At 48.6% G+C, this 18,295-nt stretch overlaps 1 protein-coding gene across 2 annotated transcripts; it reads left to right on the forward strand.

The window, feature by feature from the left end:
* Positions 1 to 1,805: 1,805 nt before the first annotated feature.
* On the forward strand, positions 1,806 to 17,707 carry GPS2 (G protein pathway suppressor 2). 2 transcript variants are annotated; one of them, XR_011560591.1, is made up of 12 exons: positions 1,806 to 2,049; positions 4,047 to 4,156; positions 4,239 to 4,351; positions 7,237 to 7,316; positions 8,952 to 9,034; positions 10,147 to 10,297; positions 10,399 to 10,485; positions 11,148 to 11,227; positions 14,138 to 14,233; positions 15,095 to 15,163; positions 15,874 to 16,049; positions 17,031 to 17,707. XR_011560591.1 is itself a non-coding variant. In XM_070767359.1 (11 exons), exons 1-11 carry the CDS (start codon positions 1,956 to 1,958, stop codon positions 15,955 to 15,957), a joined length of 1,047 nt encoding a protein of 348 aa, XP_070623460.1. In that variant the 5' UTR covers positions 1,827 to 1,955; the 3' UTR covers positions 15,958 to 17,707. The 2 variants fall into 2 exon arrangements, 1 of the variants encoding a protein (XP_070623460.1); XM_070767359.1 differs by having other exon boundaries at positions 1,827 to 2,049; positions 15,874 to 17,707.
* Positions 17,708 to 18,295: the final 588 nt, after the last annotated feature.

Below are 18,295 nucleotides of genomic sequence, written 5' to 3' on the forward strand. Positions count from 1 at the left end.
GTCCACTCGTAACGACCTTTGCAGCGTTCGCATGATCAAAAATCCAGATGCTTGGCAACTGGCATGTACTTATGATGGGTTGCAGTATTCTGTGTGTGACATGATCTCCTTTTCCGTCTGTCATTATGCATTCACTTAATGACTGGGTTACTTGCTGAACTCGTTAGGGGTCATGATTTCTGACAGTCTCAAAATGGGTGAACCGTGCGGTCAGACAGTAGGGAAAGCAGGTAGAATGCTTGGCTGCATCGCTAGAGGTATCACAAGCAGGAAGAGAGAGATTGTGATCCCACTATATAGAGTGCTGGTGAGACCACATTTGGAATAATACTGTGTTCAGTTCTGGAGACCTCGCCTACAAAAAGAAATTGAACGGGTCCAAAGACGGGCTACAAGAATGGTGGAAGGTCTTAAACATAAAACTTATCAGGAAAGACTTTAATGAACTCGATCTGTATAGTCTGGAGCAGTTTTTCCCAACCTTGGCAACTTGAAGATATTTGGACTTCAACTTGACTGCATAGTTGAAGTCCAGATATCTTCAAGTTGCCAAGGTTGGGAAACACTGGTCTGAAGGACAGAAGGGAAAAGGGGGGACATGATTAAAACATTTAAATATGTTAAAGGGTTAAATAATGTTCAGGGGGGAAGTGTTTTTAATAGGAAAGTGAACACAAGAACAAGGGGGCACAATCTGAGGTTAGTTGTGGGGAAGATCAGAAGCAACATGAGAAAACACTTGACTGAAAGAGTCGTAGATGCTTGGAACAAACTTCCAGCAGACGTGGGTGGTAAATCCACAGGAACTGAATTGAAACATTCCCAGGATAAACCTAGATCCATCCTAAGATAAAATACAGGAAATAGTCTAAGGGCAGACAAGATGGACCAGGAGGTCTTTTTCTGCCATCAATCTTCTATGTTTCTATGAACAAACGGCAGGAATTCACTTTGTTTATTTATTTATTTTTTATAATGAGTTTTCAAACGTTTCACAAATAAACATAAGGACAAAAAAATAAGCAATAAGATAAACACATGTAGCAGGAAAACGTTAAAACAAAAAAAAGGAACCGATACGATATAATACAAGTAACACAAGTAACATACAAAAAACGAAAAGCTTGGAACATTATTAAGATTTTACTAATATTCTCTTCCTTGACATCGATGTGATATTAATGTTGGTGGATTTATAGATTTTTTTTCTTTTTTCAAGCCATTAGTTTTTCCCATATGATATATATTTATTTCTTTTACTCATTACGTTTATTGTTTCAGAGGGCATGTGTTCATTCTTCCATTGTTGTGCGACTGCTAATCTAGCAGCTGTTAGCATTTAAGTAGTAACGGATTCACTTTAAAAGGAGGTCGCATAAGTCATTTAACCCAGTGCTTCCCAACCTTGGCCACTTGAAGCTATTTGGACTTCAACTCCCAGAATTCCCCAGCCAGCGAATGCTGGCTGGGGAATTCTGGGAGTTGAAGTCCAGATATATTCAAGTGGCCAAGGTTGGGAAACACTGATTTAACCAATGTCTCACAGCAGAGGAGGGGAGGGGGAGATATATAAGGCGCGGGGGAGGGGCTGTTCCCCAATTTCTCCCCTCTTTCCTGCTGGAGTGTAGGAAAAGGCAGGAGGAAGCCACGCCCATCACCGGTATATTTGCATGCAGGCCCCGCCCCCTTCTCTTTCCCCGTCCCACCGCTTGTCACGTTCCACGCTCACCACCGGCGTATTTGCACGCAGGCTCCGCCTCCTTTCTCTTCCCACTCCGCGCCACCGTTGATTTCTACGCGCGAGAGAGGGCGGGGCGAAGCGACCCCGGAAGCGGAACTCCCGTAGCGGAAGTGAGGCCTAGGGAGCTGAGGAGAGGGGGGTTTCTCTCCGCCGTGGTGCCTCCTTTCCCTCGGGGAGGCTCTCCGGGGCCGCCGCGAGGATTGCGACCGCCGCCATGCCGGCCCTGCTGGAGCGCCCGAAGCTGAGCTCGGCCATGGCCCGCGCCCTCCACCGGCACGTCATGGTGGAGAGGGAGAGGAAGCGGCAGGGTGAGAAACCCCCACACACACACCGCTGAAGGACCCCCCCCCACACACACACACACGCACTTATGCCCCCCTCGCCTATTCCAGCCCGCACACCCCGAATATTCCTCACTTGCAGACCCCCCACCCCCGTTTCCACGTTCATTCACTTCCCCATTTGAGACCCCCCCATATCTCCCCCCCCGGGATCCAGATCCTCCAGGCCTCCAGTCTTCCCCCCCCCCCGTAGATTTTCAGAGACCCCCCCTACTTCAGACACTCCACATGTCCATTCTGCCCCCCTCACGGCAACTTCCAGGAAAACAACCACCTATATGCTTCCTGAACCCCCCCCCTCAGGGCCTCCCCACTCCCCCCCCACACACACACATACTTCAGGCACTTATAGATCACCCCCACTTTCCACGCCCCCCTCCCCACTTGCAATATCCCCATTTCAGACACCCACCACACACACATATTTCTAATGGGGGGAGGGTTTCCCCTGTACTTGCAGACCCTCCCCTTCCTGGTTTTTTTTTTTAAAGTATTTTTATTCACTATTTTATTATTATTAAATATTTATTATTCATTGTTCCTCGGTGCTTGAGAAGTTGGGCAGCATATAAATTAGGTTAATAATAATAAAAATAAAAATGATGGAGCAGAAGATGAAGGAGGAGCAGCAGGAGGAGATAATAATAATAATAATAATAATAATAATAATAATAATAATAATAATAATAATGTTTAAAAACTACATCAAAGAAAAAAGAAAACAATTCCAATCCTGATTAATTAATTTTTTTTTATTAATTTAATTTATTTTTTTATTAATTTAATTTATCCTTTTAATTTTAATGTATTTTTAAAATTAATTTAATTTATATGTCGCCCAATTCCCGAAGGACTCTGGGTAGGCAACTTACTTCCAGAGCCTCTTCCCATGTCCCCCACCCCACCCCGACGTCTAGACACCTGCTTCCAGATTCCACTCTCTTCCAGGTTTCCTTCTCGCCTCCCATAGATGGGGCCTCAGTGCCCCCACCCCTCCACCAAGAGCTTCCTCAGGGGTGGGGGTCTCCTCCCAGCCCCAAGCCGGGCCGGGGTCCCCCTTCTAGATACCAAGCCTGGCCGGAGGAGCCTCATTCCATTGCCAGCTCCTTGGTGCCCTTTGTCATGGGCAACACCCTGGCTCTGTTTTCAACCTTGTGGACTTCAACTCCCAGAATGCCCCAGTCAACATGGCCAGCTGGGGAATTCTGGGCATTGAAGTTCCACAGTGGCATTAAAGTTACCAAACGAGGCCATCCCAACAACTCCCATGAGAGCCAGAGCAAGCCAGGCTGGGCTTTTACAGCCCTCTCCAAGCGGTTCACAGAATCAGGATATTTGCCCCCAGCAATCTGGGTCCTCATTTGACCCACCTCGGAAAGAAGGGAGGCTGAGTCAACCTTGAGCCGGTGGTGAGATTTGAACTGTTGAACTACAGCTAGCAGTTAGCTGAAGTAGCCTGCAGGGCTGCACTCTAACCACTGCGCTATCCCGGGAAAGTGGTTGGCCTTGCCAGGCTGGGGGAATTCTGGGAGTGGAAGTCCTCAAGTCTTAAAGTTGCCAAGGTTTGGAGACCCCTGGCTTAAATACATTTACCAAATGATGGTCAACCCATGGCACATATATATCTGTGGCTGTTGGCTCTTCCTCTGCAGATTTCCCATCCTAACAGGAGGAAACCCCCCGGGAAGATTTGGGAGGGGGGGGGCTAATGTCCATATTCAGTAGCCGGAGGCCCATTGAGGGTCTTCCCAATCTCCAGGGGTTGCGGAGAGAGTGGGCTCCATCTCTGACCATTCGCTCGGCTGGGGCTTTCTGGGAGTTGAAGTCCATGGGGGGTGTATAAAAGCCTGCCCCCCACCTTCACGGAGCTGGCATACGGGTCAACCCTGCCCCCTTTGTGAAGGGAGGGGGAGCAGGTATCGCCCTCTCCCTCCTTGATAGCAGCCCCTCCCTCTGTCCTGCAGAAGAAGAAGAGGTGGACAAAATGATGGAGCAGAAGATGAAGGAGGAGCAGGAACGGAGGAGGAAGAAGGAGATGGAGGAGCGCATGTCCCTGGAGGAGACCAAGGAGCAGGTGGGTCAAGGGGGAGGAGCCCCCCTCCCCACTGAAGGACCCCCACACTCTTGACTGACACCCACCACCCCTTCACCTCCAGATCCTGAAGCTGCAGGAGAAGCTTCAAGCCTTGCAGGAGGAGAAGCACCAGCTGTTCCTTCAGCTCAAGAAAGTCCTGCACGAGGAAGAGAAACGCCGGCGCAAGGAGCAAAGGTGGGCGAGGGGGCGGCCTTCTCCCCACACCTTCCCTGCCCCCCCCTCTGCCGTGGGACAAGTAGGGTGGAGAGACCGTCGCCCGGCCTTCCATTAGTCCCCAGAAGACAGCCGCCTCCTCCTCCTGGCAGAACCCAGGCTGTCTTGGGGGACTAAAACCAGCACCAGTGATGGATGTCAGGAGACACACACACACACAAACACAGCATTTGGTTTTCTGTGTTGTGGCTCCTCTCGGCTCCCAAGTGGGTGAGCTGCAGCCCCCAACTAATAAAACACTATTTGTGTCTGAGCATTTTCTGATCTGGGGGGCTTCCCGGCAGAGGTTTCATGACCCCATAAGGGGATGGCATCAGTGCTAGAAGGGGAGTGTGGTTTGCAGAGAGGAGGAAAAGGGCTCTGGGGTCCTGGGTACTTTCTGAGCTGCGGGGTTTCCTGGCAGAGGTTTCGTGACCCCACAAGGGGATGGCATCAGTGCTGGAAGGGAATGGGATGTATGGAGGGGGAAGAGAAAAGGGAGAAGGAGGAGGAACTGTGGGGAGCTCGACCCTCGCTGACCTCGGTGGGGTTTTTTTTGTTTTTTGTTTTATTTATTTGTTTATTTATTTATTAGATTTGTATGCCTTCCCTCTCCGTAGACTCGGGGCGGCTAACAACAGTAAAATAGACAATGTAAACAAATCTAATATTAAAAGTAATTTAAAAAACCCCAATTTAAAGAACCAATCATACATACAAACATACCGTGCATAAATTTTATAAGCCTAGGGGGAAGGGAATATCTCAGTTCCCCCATGCCTGACGACAGAGGTGGGTTTTAAAAAGCTTACGAAAGGCAAGGAGGGTGGGGGCAACTCTGATATCCGGGGGGGAGTTGGTTCCAGAAGGTCGGGGCTGCCACAGAGAAGGCTCTTCCCCTGGGTCCCGCCAAACGACATTGTTTAGTTGACGGGACCTGGAGAAGGCCCACTCTGTGGGACCTAATTGGTTGCTGGGATTCGTGCGGCAGGAGGTGGTCCCTGAGATAAACTGGGAGCTTTCTTGCAGAGATTTCATGACCAAACTAGGTTACATCGTCATGGTTAGAAGGAAGTGGAGTTTGCAGAGGAGGAGGGGGGGAAGACTGTGGGATCCTTGGTGGTCTCTGGTCTTGGGAGCTTTCCTTGCAGACCTTTCAGGACCCAACTAGGGAACGTCGTCAGTGCTAGAAGGGAGGGGAAGTTTATTAATTGTTTATTATTAATTGGACTTTTATGCTGCCCCTCTCCGAGGACTCGAGGCGGCTTGCAATATAATATTTATTGCAATATATATTGTTCTGTCGGGCTCTCTGGTGGAATCCTCCCAAAAATTCACAGGTACAAATTTCACACACACACACATTTGAAAATTCAAAACAATGTTCTTTATAATGAAAATTCACTTAAACCAAGCCCTCTTTTGGTATAGCAAAGAGCCCTCGTCTCCAAACAAACTGGTAATTTGTACAAGTCCCTTATCAGTTCTGTGATACTTAGCTTGCAGCTGTGAGGCAATTCACAGTCCTTCTTCTTTCACAAAGTGAAACACACTTTGCTCTGGTTTAGTTCAAAGCAAGGAAAAATCTGCACACAAAAAGTCAAAGTCAGTAAAGCAGTCACGAAACACAACGATCAGATAATCCTCCACAATGGCCAAACCCACAGGCTGCTCTTTATAGCAGCCTCACTAATGACCACAGCCCCACCCAACCACAGGTGGCCTCATTTTCTTTGATAATAATCCCTCAGTTGTTGTTGCCTATGCATCGCTCTCCGCATGCGTGGCTGTATCATTAACTCTTGTTCTGAGTCCAGGGAGGAGCTAGATAATTGATCTCCTTCTGAGCTGTCTGCCACACTCTCCTCCTCCCTGTCACTCATGTCTTCTTGGTCAGAGGAGCCTTCATCAGCAGATTCCACGGGGGGCAAAACAGGGCTGCAGCACGTGGATGTCTCCCCCACATCCACAGTCCTTGGGGCAGGAGCTGGGCCAGAGCTAACCACAACAATATATAGGAACAATATAACATCCTAAATCCAATTAATTTAACTTAATAGTCTAAACAAAACCAAAACCATAAAAAAACACTCATTCCTATTCAAACAGCTATCTCGCAATACATTTGTTGGCCAGGCGACTAGAGTCTACTTTGCCCCGAGCCTGGTGGCATAGATGGGTGTTGAGGGTGTTGGTCTTCAAAAGGAACTGAACACATTTGGAATAATACTGTGTCCAGTTCTGGAGACCTCACCTACAAAAAGATATTGACAAAATTGAACGGGTCCAAAGACGGGCTACAAGAATGGTGGAAGGTCTGAAGCATAAAACGTATCAGGAAAGACTTCATGAACTCAACCTGTAGAGTCTGGAGGACAGAAGGAAAAGGGGGGACATGATCGAAACATTTAAATATGTCAAAGGGTTAAATAAGGTCCAGGAGGGAAGTGTTTTTAATAGGAAAGTGAACCCAAGAACAAGGGGACACAATCTGAAGTTAGTTGGGGGAAAGATCAAAAGCAACATGAGGAAATATTATTTGACTGGAAGTAGTAGATGCTTGGAACAAACTTGGTTGGTCAATCAACAATACCTAAATGTAAACATGCCTGGGATAAACATAGATCCATCCTAAGATAAAATACAGGAAATGCTATAAGGGCAGTCTAGATGGAATCATGAGGCCTTTTTCTGCCGTCAGTCTTCTATGTTTCTATGTTTCTAACTCGGGATGTGTTTCCAATGCAGAGACAGCAACCATGCAAAGAGGGGCTTGCTGTCAGCCCCTGAGTGGGGGTGTGGGGGTGTCCAGGTCGCTCTGGTGCAGTGGAGGACTGATGGCTTTCCCTCCTTTCCTCCCCCCACAGTGATATGACCACCTTGGCAGCGGCTGCCTACCAGCAGGGGATGGCTGTGCATACTGGGACCCACATCCTCAACATGCAAGGTGGGTGGCCTTGGGAGTGGCGGTGGGGGGGTGTGTGCGGGGCACGACCCAGGGCATCGGTGGGAAGACGAGAGACGATTCAGTGGAATTTTTATTTTTTTTGCCTCATTTTACCACGTTTCTTTGCCACGGTGCTTAAGTGGATCACTGCGGTCGTTAAGTAAATACAGCTTCCCTGTTGACTTTGCTCACCGGGAAAGTCATTTTTCCAAGCCTCTGAATTTTGTTATTTTGAGGGGGGGGGGCTGCAACACTTGTTATGTCTGAAAAAGGGTCGTTTCAGCAGCCGTCATAACTTCCAACAGTCACTAAAAGAAACTGCCGTAAGTTGAAACACTAACCTCTGCGGGTATAATCCTCGATGTTGAAAGACTTACCTCTGCGGATATATTATTATTATTTTATTACTGTTGTTATTGTTGTTATTAATAATAATAATAATTAGATTTGTATAATAATTAGATTTGTAGTTGGGGGAAGATCAAAAGCAACATGAGAAAATATTATTTGACTGAAAGAGTAGTAGATACTTGGAACAAACTTCCAGCAGACGTGGTTGGTCAATCCACAGTCACTGAATTGAAACCTGCCTGGGATAAACATAGATCCATCCTAAGATAAAATACAGGAAATAGTATAAGGGCTGACCAGATGGACCAGGAGGTCTTTTTCTGCTGTCAATCTTCTATGTTTCTATGCCGCCCCTCTCCGCAGACTCGGGGCGGCTCACAGCAGTGATAAAACAATAAACAGTAACAAATCTAATATTAAAAAGTCTAAAATAACAAATCTAACATTAAAAGTCTAAAAGCCCCATTATTTAAAAATCATACACACAAACATACCATGCATAAACTGTATAGGCCCAGGGGAGATGTCTCAGTTCCCCCATGCCTGACGGCAGAGGTGGGTTTTAAGGAGCTTACGAAAGGCAAGGAGGGTGGGGGCAACTCTGATATCTGGGGGGAGCTGGTTCCAGAGGGTCGGGACCGCCACGGAGAAGGCTCTTCTCCTGGGTCCCGCCAAGCGACATTGCTTAGTCGACGGGACCTGGAGAAGGCCAACTCTGTGGGACCTAACCAGCCGCTGGGATTCATGCGGCAGAAGGCGGTCTCGCAGATATTCTTATAGGTTATGACCAACACTTTGAATTGTGACTGGAAACTGATCAGCAGCCAATGCAGACTGCAGAGTGTTGGTGTAACGTAACATAATATAATATAATATAATCCTTGACTTAACGACCCTAGCTGAGCCCATTAACGTTTCTGTCATTAAGGGAGACGTGTGACTTTTTGCCCTGTTTTTACTTTTCTCGCCTCCGTTGTTAAAGGCACCACTGCACTGCAGTCCACTTAGTAACACGGTTGTTAAGTGAATCTGGCTTCCGCATTGATTTTTTTTTTTTGCCCAAAAGGGGATAAATAAAGTCAGTGGCCAAACATGTGGATTTTGATCACCTGACTTGATTCACTAAACGAACTGTCATAAGTCAAGGACCAGCTATTTGGTGGTGGGAGGGACGGCCATTTGAAGCATAAGGCCGACAAGCTTCCTAGAGCCGCTTCTGATGGCCGGATGGGCAGCGGATCAATCAATGTTATGGATTTTGAGGGGTGGGTTTCTCTTCCCTAGGAAGTCCCGGTGGGCACAACAGAGCCGCCACCCTCATCCCAGCCGACCGGGCGAAGCAGATGTTCGGACCACCCGTCATTACGGTAAATGGGGAGCTGGGGAGTGGGCTGCGTTAGATCCCAGCCTGCCTCATCTTACCTGGAGGGGGCAGGTGTCTGTCATAAGATCCTGCTTGAATACAGAATAAGTTGGAGTTGGAAGGGACCTTGGAGGTCATCCAGCCCAACCTTTAAAGCGGGAGTCCGTGCTAGACCGTTTTCGGACAATCAGCTGTCCAGTTTCTTCTTCAAAACCTCCACTGTTGGAGCATCCACAACTTCTGGTGGCGAGCTGTTCCACTTGTTCTACCGGCTAGAAGGTTTTTTCTTAATTTCAGTGTTCTTCCTTCCTTCCTTTCTTTCTCCTCTCTTTTCTTTTTCCCCTTTCCTTCCTTTCTTCTTTCTCTCTTTATTATTCTCCTAAATTCCAGGGTGCTCTTTTCTTTCTTTCTTCCTTCCTTCCTTCCTTCCTATCTCTCTCTCTCTTAGTTTCTCCTAAATTTCAGAGTGCTCTTTCTGTCTGTCTTTCTTTTTCTTTCTTTCTTTTCTTCCTTTGTTCCTTCCCCTGTCTATCCATCCATCTACCTTTCCACTCTTCCGCTGGCTAATTGTTAAATGGCAGAAGCCTTAGGTGCCCATTGAACCAGTCGCTGGTCCATTCCACACCTTGTGCAGACCCTGGTTTGATTCACAATTGTTGTTCAAACAAGCTATGATAAGCCAGGTCTCCCGCAGCACCTCACACCACCAGCCTTCACAACCCAGGTAAATTTTAGTTAGAAAAAACTCAAGTAGGTTTATCCAAATTGTGGCCAACAGCTTAACATGGGTGGCCCTGGCCTTATGCAGGGAGTCTCGGACTTACAACCACCGCTGAGCCGAGAATTTACGTTGCTGAATGAAAAATTATGTTTAGTGGCTTTTCATGACTTTTCTTGCTGCCGTCAATGAATCACTTCAGTCGTTAAGTGAGTGACAACAGGTTGTTAAGTGAATCCCCGTGGGAAACGTTTGTGAGAAGGTTGCAAAAGGGGATTTTTTTTTTAACTTCCAACGGTCATTAAATGAACCGTTGTAAGTCGGGGATCACCTGCACAGAGGTCTACAACTCAGGAAAATTTGGGGTGGGGGCTGTTGTCTTTCCTCTTTCCTGGCAGACCCGACATTTTGCCACCCAACCAGCTTTCCCAGCCGGCACCCCGGAACACGGGCAGTACCAGGGCAGCCAAAGTGGGCACAGCCCCTATGCCGTGGGGCAGGGCCAGCACACGGTGCCCGTCAGCTACGCCAGCAGTCAGTCCATCCGAGGTGAGCAGGGCGAGGGTGGGCGGCTCCGTCCGGGAAAAGCCTTGCGGGGCAGAACAAGCCAGGATTAAACCAACATCCCACCCACTTCCCTTCCTTTCCAGGCCCCTCGGCTTTCTCCACGATGCAGTATTTGCCCCAGCAACAACCTGGTTATGCCATCCACGGCCACTTCCCTGCTGCCCAGGCGGGTAAGTTGGGGTCCCAAAGATGGGGAGGGTCCCTGAGGCCATCAGAGCTGGGAGGGAAGCCACAGGGGTCTTTGCAGTTTTTTCCCCCAAACACAAGACACTTCAAGGATGTTCCTTCTCTCACCCTCCCTCCTTCCATCTTTCCTTCCTTCTTTAATCCTTTCCTCCTCCCTCCACTCTTTCCCTCATTCCCCCTTCTTTCTTTCCTTCCTTCCTCTATCCATCCCTTCCTTCCTCGGTCCTTCCTCCATTCCTCCTTCCTTCTTCTTGCCTCCTCCCTCCCTTCTTCCCTCCCTCCCTTTCTCCATTTCCCCTTCTCCCTCCTTCCATCCATCCCTTCCTTTCTCCCTCCTTCCTTCATTTCTCCTTCCTTCCTTTCCTCTTTGCTCCATTCCTCCTCCCTCCTTCCATCCATCCTTCCTCCCTCCCTTCCCTCTCCTTTTTCCATCCATCCATTCCTTTCTCCCTCCTTCCTCCATTCCTCCTCCCTCCCTTCCCCTTTCTCCCTCCCTCCCTTTGTTCTTTGCTCGCTTCCTCCTCCCTCTCTTCCTCCATTCCTCCCTCCTTTCCTTTCATCCCTCCCTCCATTCCCCCCCCCCCCCCTTATCCTTCTTTCCACCCCTTTTCTGATGCCGGCCGTGCCTTTTTATGCCCGCTTTAAGGTTTCATCCCGCCCAGCACCACGATCCCTCTCCAGAAGCAGCTGGAACACGCCAATCAGCAATCTGGATTTTCTGATACGGTGAGTTCGAGTCCTGAGCGTCTCTCAGCTCGGCCAGTTTCCGGTGCGGGCATTTCAAGAGAAGCAGCCCAGTTTGGGCGAAGGGTTGAGAGATCAGGCTGGAGTGAGTCCTAGTTCCCATTTAGGCACGAGAGCTGTTTGGGAGACTGGGAGTTCTAGTTCTGCTTTAGACATAAAAGCCACCATCTGGCTGACTTTAAGCCATTCACTGGGAGACTGGGAGTTCTAGTTCAGACTTAGGGATGAAAGCCAGCATAGAAAAGGGCGAGTTCTAGTTCCATCTTACATATCAAAGCCGGCTGGGTGACTTTGGGCCAATCACCAGGAGGTGGAGAGTTCGAGTCCTGCCTTAGGAATTATTATTATTATTTATTAGATTTGCATGCCGCCCTTCTCCGCAGACTCGGGGCGGCTCACAACAGTAACAACCACAGTATGCAACGTGACAAATCTAATATTAAAAAATATCTAAAACCCCGTCATTTAAAAAACCATACAACACAAGCACACCCTACATAAACTATAGAAGCCCGGGGGAGATGTCTCAGTTCCCCCATGAATGAAAGCTGGACGGATGTAGTTTAGGCCAGACACTAGGACAGTGATGGCGAACCTTTTTTTCCTTGGTTGTCAAAAGAGTGTGGGTGCGTTCGCAAGAACCCACACCCTTAATTCAATGCCTGGGGAAGATGAAAACAGGTCCCCCACCCCTTGGAGGTCAGAAACGGCCTGTTTCTCAACTCCTGGTGGCCCCCAGTAGGCTCTTTTTTCACACACACCCCAGCAATGTTCCCTCTAAATTTTTTTCGGTGTGGGCGGAAAAGTATAGTGTCTGAGCAGAAGTCGCTTTGGGACTGAGCAGCATAGAATTCTGAATGAATGAATGAATGAATGAATGAATAAATTTTCATGCCTGAGCACCTGATTTTTTTTCACAGATGTCACCCAAGACAACTTATTGCGTAATTATTTGGGGCTCAGTCCTGGGGCACAATAAGGTCCCTTCACACTATGTTATTCTGTTATTTTACATTTGCTGATTCCTCCAGTTCAAAGTTTGGAAATGTATATTAGGATATTACTTCTTGTTCAATTTTATAAGAGTTCTGTTTTAAGAGAACTGTGAGATAGATTATCTACAATGCAAATAAGAGGCTGCCACAAAGAAGGGGGAGCCAAGTTATTCTCCAGAGCAGAGGGTGGAAACTAATCAAGGAGAGAAGCAACTTAGAAGCAAAGAATGAATGTGAGAACAATTAATCCATGGAACTACTTGCCTCTAGAAGTTGTGAATGCTCAAACACTGGAAGTTTTAAAGAGGATGTTGGATAACCATCTGTCTGAAGTAGTGTAGGGTTTCCTGCCTAAGCAGGGGGTTGGACTAGAAGACCTCCAAGGTCCCTTCCCTCTTGGTTGTTAGAAAATGTTTCACATTTTAAAATATCTGTACAAGCCACAAGAGACATCTCTTTAGAGGAACATCTTCCCACCCTGTAGACAGTACTTCCAGAAACTGGGAATAACCATACACAACTTCTACATCTAGTATCCAATATCCAGTATCTAGTTCAGGAAATACAGATCAGTTTGACATGCCTTGATTGTTAATAAATTATCTATCTTCAGCCTCTCTAGGACTTTCAGCTGACTTGCACCTAAGAAGGTTGTTTTGACTTTTTTTTTCCAAAAGCAAAACCAACAACATTTAGAAGCAATTAAACAAGCCTTCAATGAGAATTTAAAAAATACAATATCCAATTAGAAAAAGCCATACTTCTCTCTCCTTCTTTCTTCCTCGCTCCTTCCCCACGGTGGAAATCCAATCCAGTCAGTTTTAAAGTCACGCCGCGTTTTGGAGTCGGGACAAATGATCAAGGTCTGGTCACTTTATTCTAATTGCCAATTCCAGCGCAGAGGTCAGACCTCCGCGCTGGAATTGGAAACTCGTGGGCAGACATCTCAAATCTCCTGCGCTATAGCACACAACTCACATTAGAGGGAACACTGCCCCCCAGGCTGCAAAGGCTTCCCTGGAGCCTGAGAGTAAAAACGCCCTCCCCCATCCCCCTGGAGGCTCATGGAAGCCCAAAACGCCCTCCCAGAGCCTCTGTGTGAGCCAGAAATCAGCTGGCCTGCACACATGCACGTAGGAGCTGAGCTAGGGCAACGGCTCATATGCCACCTGTGGTACCCGTGCCATAGGTTAGCCATCACTGCACTAGGAGATGGTGAGTTCTAGTCCTTATCGTTATCCTATACCAAAAAAAAAGTCACTTTTTTTTCCGGATGGGTAGAAAGGTGTTTCAGATTAAAAAATACAGTAGTACATCGTGATACGAACCCCTCGTCATATGAACTTTCTGAGATACGAACCTGGGGTTCGGAAATTTTTGGCCTCTTCTTACAAACTTTTTCTGCCTTACGAACCGGAACGCCGAACCCAGAAGTTCGGCAAAAGTTCGGGTTCGGGTGGCTGCTGAGAAGCCCCGCTGCCCGGCTGTCACCTTTTGAAACAGCTGGGGGGCTTCTCGGCGGCCACCTGAACCCGAACTTTTGCCGAACTTCCGGGTTCGGCATTCAGGAGAACGCTGAGAAGCCCCCCTTTTCAAAAGGTGACAGCCGGGCGGTGGCACCCAGTGGAGCGCCATTTTTGCGGGGGGGGGGGTGTCTTGCACACATTAATTGAGTTTACATTGTTTCCTATGGGAAACATTGTTTCATCTTACAAACTTTTCGCCTTACGAACCTCCTCCGGTAACCAATTAAGTCCGTAAGACGAGGTATCACTGTATATGTTTGGGGGCCACCGGAAGGTATCTAGACAGTGGGGTCTTCTCCCTACCCTCAAATGGGGGGGAGAGTTCCCATTGAGAGAGAGGGGTGGGTGGGCTGACCCTTTGTGTCTTTCAGTCCACCCTTCGTCCGATGCACCCCCAGCCCCTTCACCCGAACCAGGGTCTCCTGCAAGCCTCTCAGCTCCCCGTCCAAATGCAGACCACTGCCAAGGTAAGGCCGGCGTTGACAGCTTGGGTGGGTGGGGTTGTTGTGACCCTCCTGAACAAGGGCATGATCGCAATGTAATTTTTGCTGGTTTCGGTGGGCGAGTTGACGCGTGAAGCCAGCACAGAAGTTTGGTGGTAAATTGCAAATTGCAAGCTGGGGTTTTATCGCCCATCGGTTGCGTTCACACAACGAAAACCATTTTCTGAGTGGGCCCTGAAGTGTCCCCTATGTCAAGACGGTGCTTTATGCCGATGGGAACTTGGCAGGGGGGATTTTCACAAGGGGAGCAGCTGCAACCACCAAGCATTCCTTCGAGGGTTTCAAGGTCATCCCGTGCCCAACCACCTGGGTGGAAGCGGAAGGAGGACTGGCTGCGCTGGCATGATCGGAGTGGGCAAAGTGACAAGTTTGTGGGTGGGGGGGTCGAGGGACGGGAGGAAAATATCAGATTCAGATTTCCCAGCGTGGTTGCCAGGACGACTCCAGCAATAAATGGGAACTTTGAGGAGTAAATTTGACTTGTGGTTGGGGGTCACCACAACATGAGGAACCACTGCCATAACCCCTTGCCTTCAGGTGGAGTCTTGGGGGCAACTGAATGGAGTTTGAGTGTTTTACTGGCCGGATGCCTTTCCCCGTTGCCAGTGGGGAGTTTCATTCAGCAGGTGTAATAATGTCGTTGTGCCCAGAGAGAAATATCAGCTGCCACCTAGGATTGAACTCACAGGCTCCTGACGGTGGCCACTCATGAGATGTAGAAACAGGGATCAAGAGCAAAAGCAAATGACCATTGCGGAAAGTTGAACCTTTAATCTTAAATCTGCTTTTTTTTCTTCCCCCCCCTCCCCCCCCTGCCCCCTTCAGCCCAGTTTGGCCTACACCCACACAGCCCGGCCTGCGTCTCCGGGGAGCTTCCCACAGCAGCCTCACACGGTACGTGCTTCCTCTGGCGGGAGATGGGCGGGGTGGGTGAAATTGAAGCAAAGACTAGAGCTCACGTCGCCTGGTGACTTCTCCATTGCTGCCCCGCTGGCTTTCATGCCTCAAGTGGGACAAGAATTTACCACCCTCCTGGCAGCTGACCCAAAGGCTGGCTTTTGTGCCTAATTGAAGAACTAGAACTCCCAGTTTCCTAGAGATTGGCCCAAAGTCACCCAGTCAGCTTTGTGGGTCAGCTGGGATTAGAACTCACTGTCCCCTGGTGATGGGCCCAGCCACCTAGATGGCTTTCATGCCTATGAGGACTACAACGTCTCCTAGTGATTGGCCCAAAGTCACCCAAGTGGCTTTCATGCCTAAGGCAGGACTAGAACTCCCAGTCTCCTGGTGATTGCCCTAGTCACCCAGCCGGCTTCCACACCTTAATAAGGACTAGAACTCACCGTCTCCTAACGATTGTCCCAAGGTCACCCTGTTGTCTTTCGTGCATAAGATGGAGAACTAGAACTCCCAGTCTCCTGGTGATGAATCTGTCTCCTTTCATGCCTAAATGAAGACTAGAAGCCTAAAAGTCGCCCACCAGTTTTCATACCTAAGGCAGGACTAGAACTCTGTCTCCTGGTTTATGGATCAGCGCCCTAGCAGTTAACAAACCAAGTGTGTTTGTGTGTTTAAACCTCTTCTCAACGGCTTCTCTCTTGCAGTCTGGCTTCCAGGCCTCTCCGCAGGCTGCACCCCGACACCCTTTCATCCAGCACCCACAAGGCCAGCGCTTCTACCACAAGTGAGCCTCGCAGACCCCCAAGCCACCCACCCACCCGCTGGCTGCTTCAGCGTCCTTCCCCAAGACCCCCTGCCTGGCATGATGGACGCACGGAAGGTCTGTCTCGGACGAGGGTTCGAACCCGTCGATTTTCTCCTCCCGCCTGTCTCCAGAAATGTCGTGAACTTTTTTCCTTTTGCAAAATGGCTTTCTCCGAAAATATAGCATGACCTTTCGCCGAGTTGGCGGGGGGGGTGGGGTGTTATTTGGGGGGGGGGTTGGGTGCAAATTACACCGCAACGAACAAAGCAAAAACCAGGTGTATGTCGTGCTTTAATGCGATTTAAATCAGATTTCCCCCTCCGGTTTCTTAGTATCTTGGGACGAATGGGACGCCTTTCCAGTTTTGGTGAGGGGGGCATTTGCCCAGGTTTGCCTGGTGCACCAGTTGCGACCCTACTTGGACTGGGAGTCACTGCTCACAGTCACTCATGCCCTCATCACCTCGAGGCTCGACTACTGCAATGCTCTCTACATGGGGCGACCTTTGAAGAGTGTTCGGAAACTTCAGATTGTGCAGAATGCAGCTGTGAGAGCAGTCATGGGCTTTCCCAAATATGCCCATGTTACACCAACACTCCGCAGTCTGCATTGGTTGCCGATCAGTTTCCGGTCACAATTCAAAGTGTTGGTTATGACCTATAAAGCCCTTCATGGCACCGGACCAGATTATCCCAGGGACCGCCTTCTGCTGCACGAATCCCAGTGGCCAGTTAGGTCCCACAGAGTTGGCCTTCTCCGGGTCCCGTCAACTAAACAATGCCGCTTGGCGGGACCCAGGGGAAGAGCCTTCTCTGTGGCAGCCCCGACCCTCTGGAACCAGCTCTCCCCAGAGATCAGAATTGCCCCCACCCGCCTTGCCTTTCATAAGCTCCTTAAAACCCACCTGTCGTCAGGCATGGGGGAATTGAGATATTCCTTCCCCCCAGGCCTATACAATTTATGCATGGTATATTTGGGTGTATGTTTGGTTTTTAAGAAGGGTTTTTTAGTTATTTTAAATATTAGATTTGTTATATGTTGTTTTATTATTGTTAGACGCCCCGAGTTTACGGAGAAGGATGAAAATTCCCTGAGCGGATTAAATTGGCTCCACACCAGTTTAATATTTCTGCCTTCGTTCTGCTGGAAATTCCTCCACAAAAGCCACCCAGCAATTTCTCCACTTCAGCCTCTTCAAAATGGACGGACTCCAACTCCCAGAATCCCCCGCCAGCCAGCATATATCAGTTCCCCATTTCATTGTCCCACCCTTTTTAACCTGCTTATTAATTTAGCTTGCGTGGGTTTGGGGGTTTTTCCACTTTGCTGAAGTCAAGATATATTACATCTGCTCTATTCCCACCCTCTATTAGCAAAGTTTATTTTAAAAAATAAACCTCAATAAAAGTAGTGTAGACACATTGGGTGTTAAACCTTTGCTGGCCTGGGGGATTCTGAGAGCCGAAGACCACCTATCTTTCAAGAGGGCAGTGTTGAGAAACATTGATGTATAAATGAACAAACCCCTGTGACATTATTTTCATGTACTTGGAAGAATTCTAACCTAAGCCAGCTGTGTTGTATCTTAATTCCAATTAAAACGTTCTCTGTATTATATTATTCTAAGGTTCTAGTCCTCGGAATATCTCCGCTGCTCTTCTGTGAGCTTTTAAGTTTTTAAACGGTTCTGCCCGAAACTCAACCAACCCTGAATAAAGTGAAATATTGTGGTAGTTTCTTCTGGGTAGGTGATTTGAACTCTGTACCTGTTGAACATTATAAAACTGCCCTGCTGGTGATACATATTCAGCTTGTCGTTATCCACTATTTTGTGGGTTTGCAACGTCACCTGCCCGTTTTTATGTAATGCATCGACAACATAAAATATCGCCGGATTTCAAGACCAGGCTTCCTAAAAGTTGCCCCAAATTGAGAAACACCAATTCTGCTCACTTCACGGGGAATTCTAGGGATTTACTGGCTGCCCATGTCACTGATGAAACTTTTTTTTTGGGGGGGGGGGGTGCCTTACAGCTACATCTATTGTGGTCGTAGCTGCTTCCCACAATCCATGTTTCCTGCTACCCCCAACTCTTCTGCCGCCTCTCCTCTCCCACCCCAAAGACCCCTGACCCTGTTTGCAATGGGAGACATTGACAATCCTCCCCCACCACCACCAAAGGAGGCAGACCCATGCGCCACTGGAAAGACACCCCCATTCCTCCGCAACCCATGGGGCTCAGAGACACCCCCACCCCGGTCTCTTGAGCAGACCCTTTCCCTGGCCCCCTAGGGCAAGGCTTCCCCACCACACCCCCACG

The sequence above is a fragment of the Erythrolamprus reginae genome, chromosome Z (assembly GCF_031021105.1).
Source record: "Erythrolamprus reginae isolate rEryReg1 chromosome Z, rEryReg1.hap1, whole genome shotgun sequence".
NCBI lineage: Eukaryota > Metazoa > Chordata > Lepidosauria > Squamata > Dipsadidae > Erythrolamprus > Erythrolamprus reginae.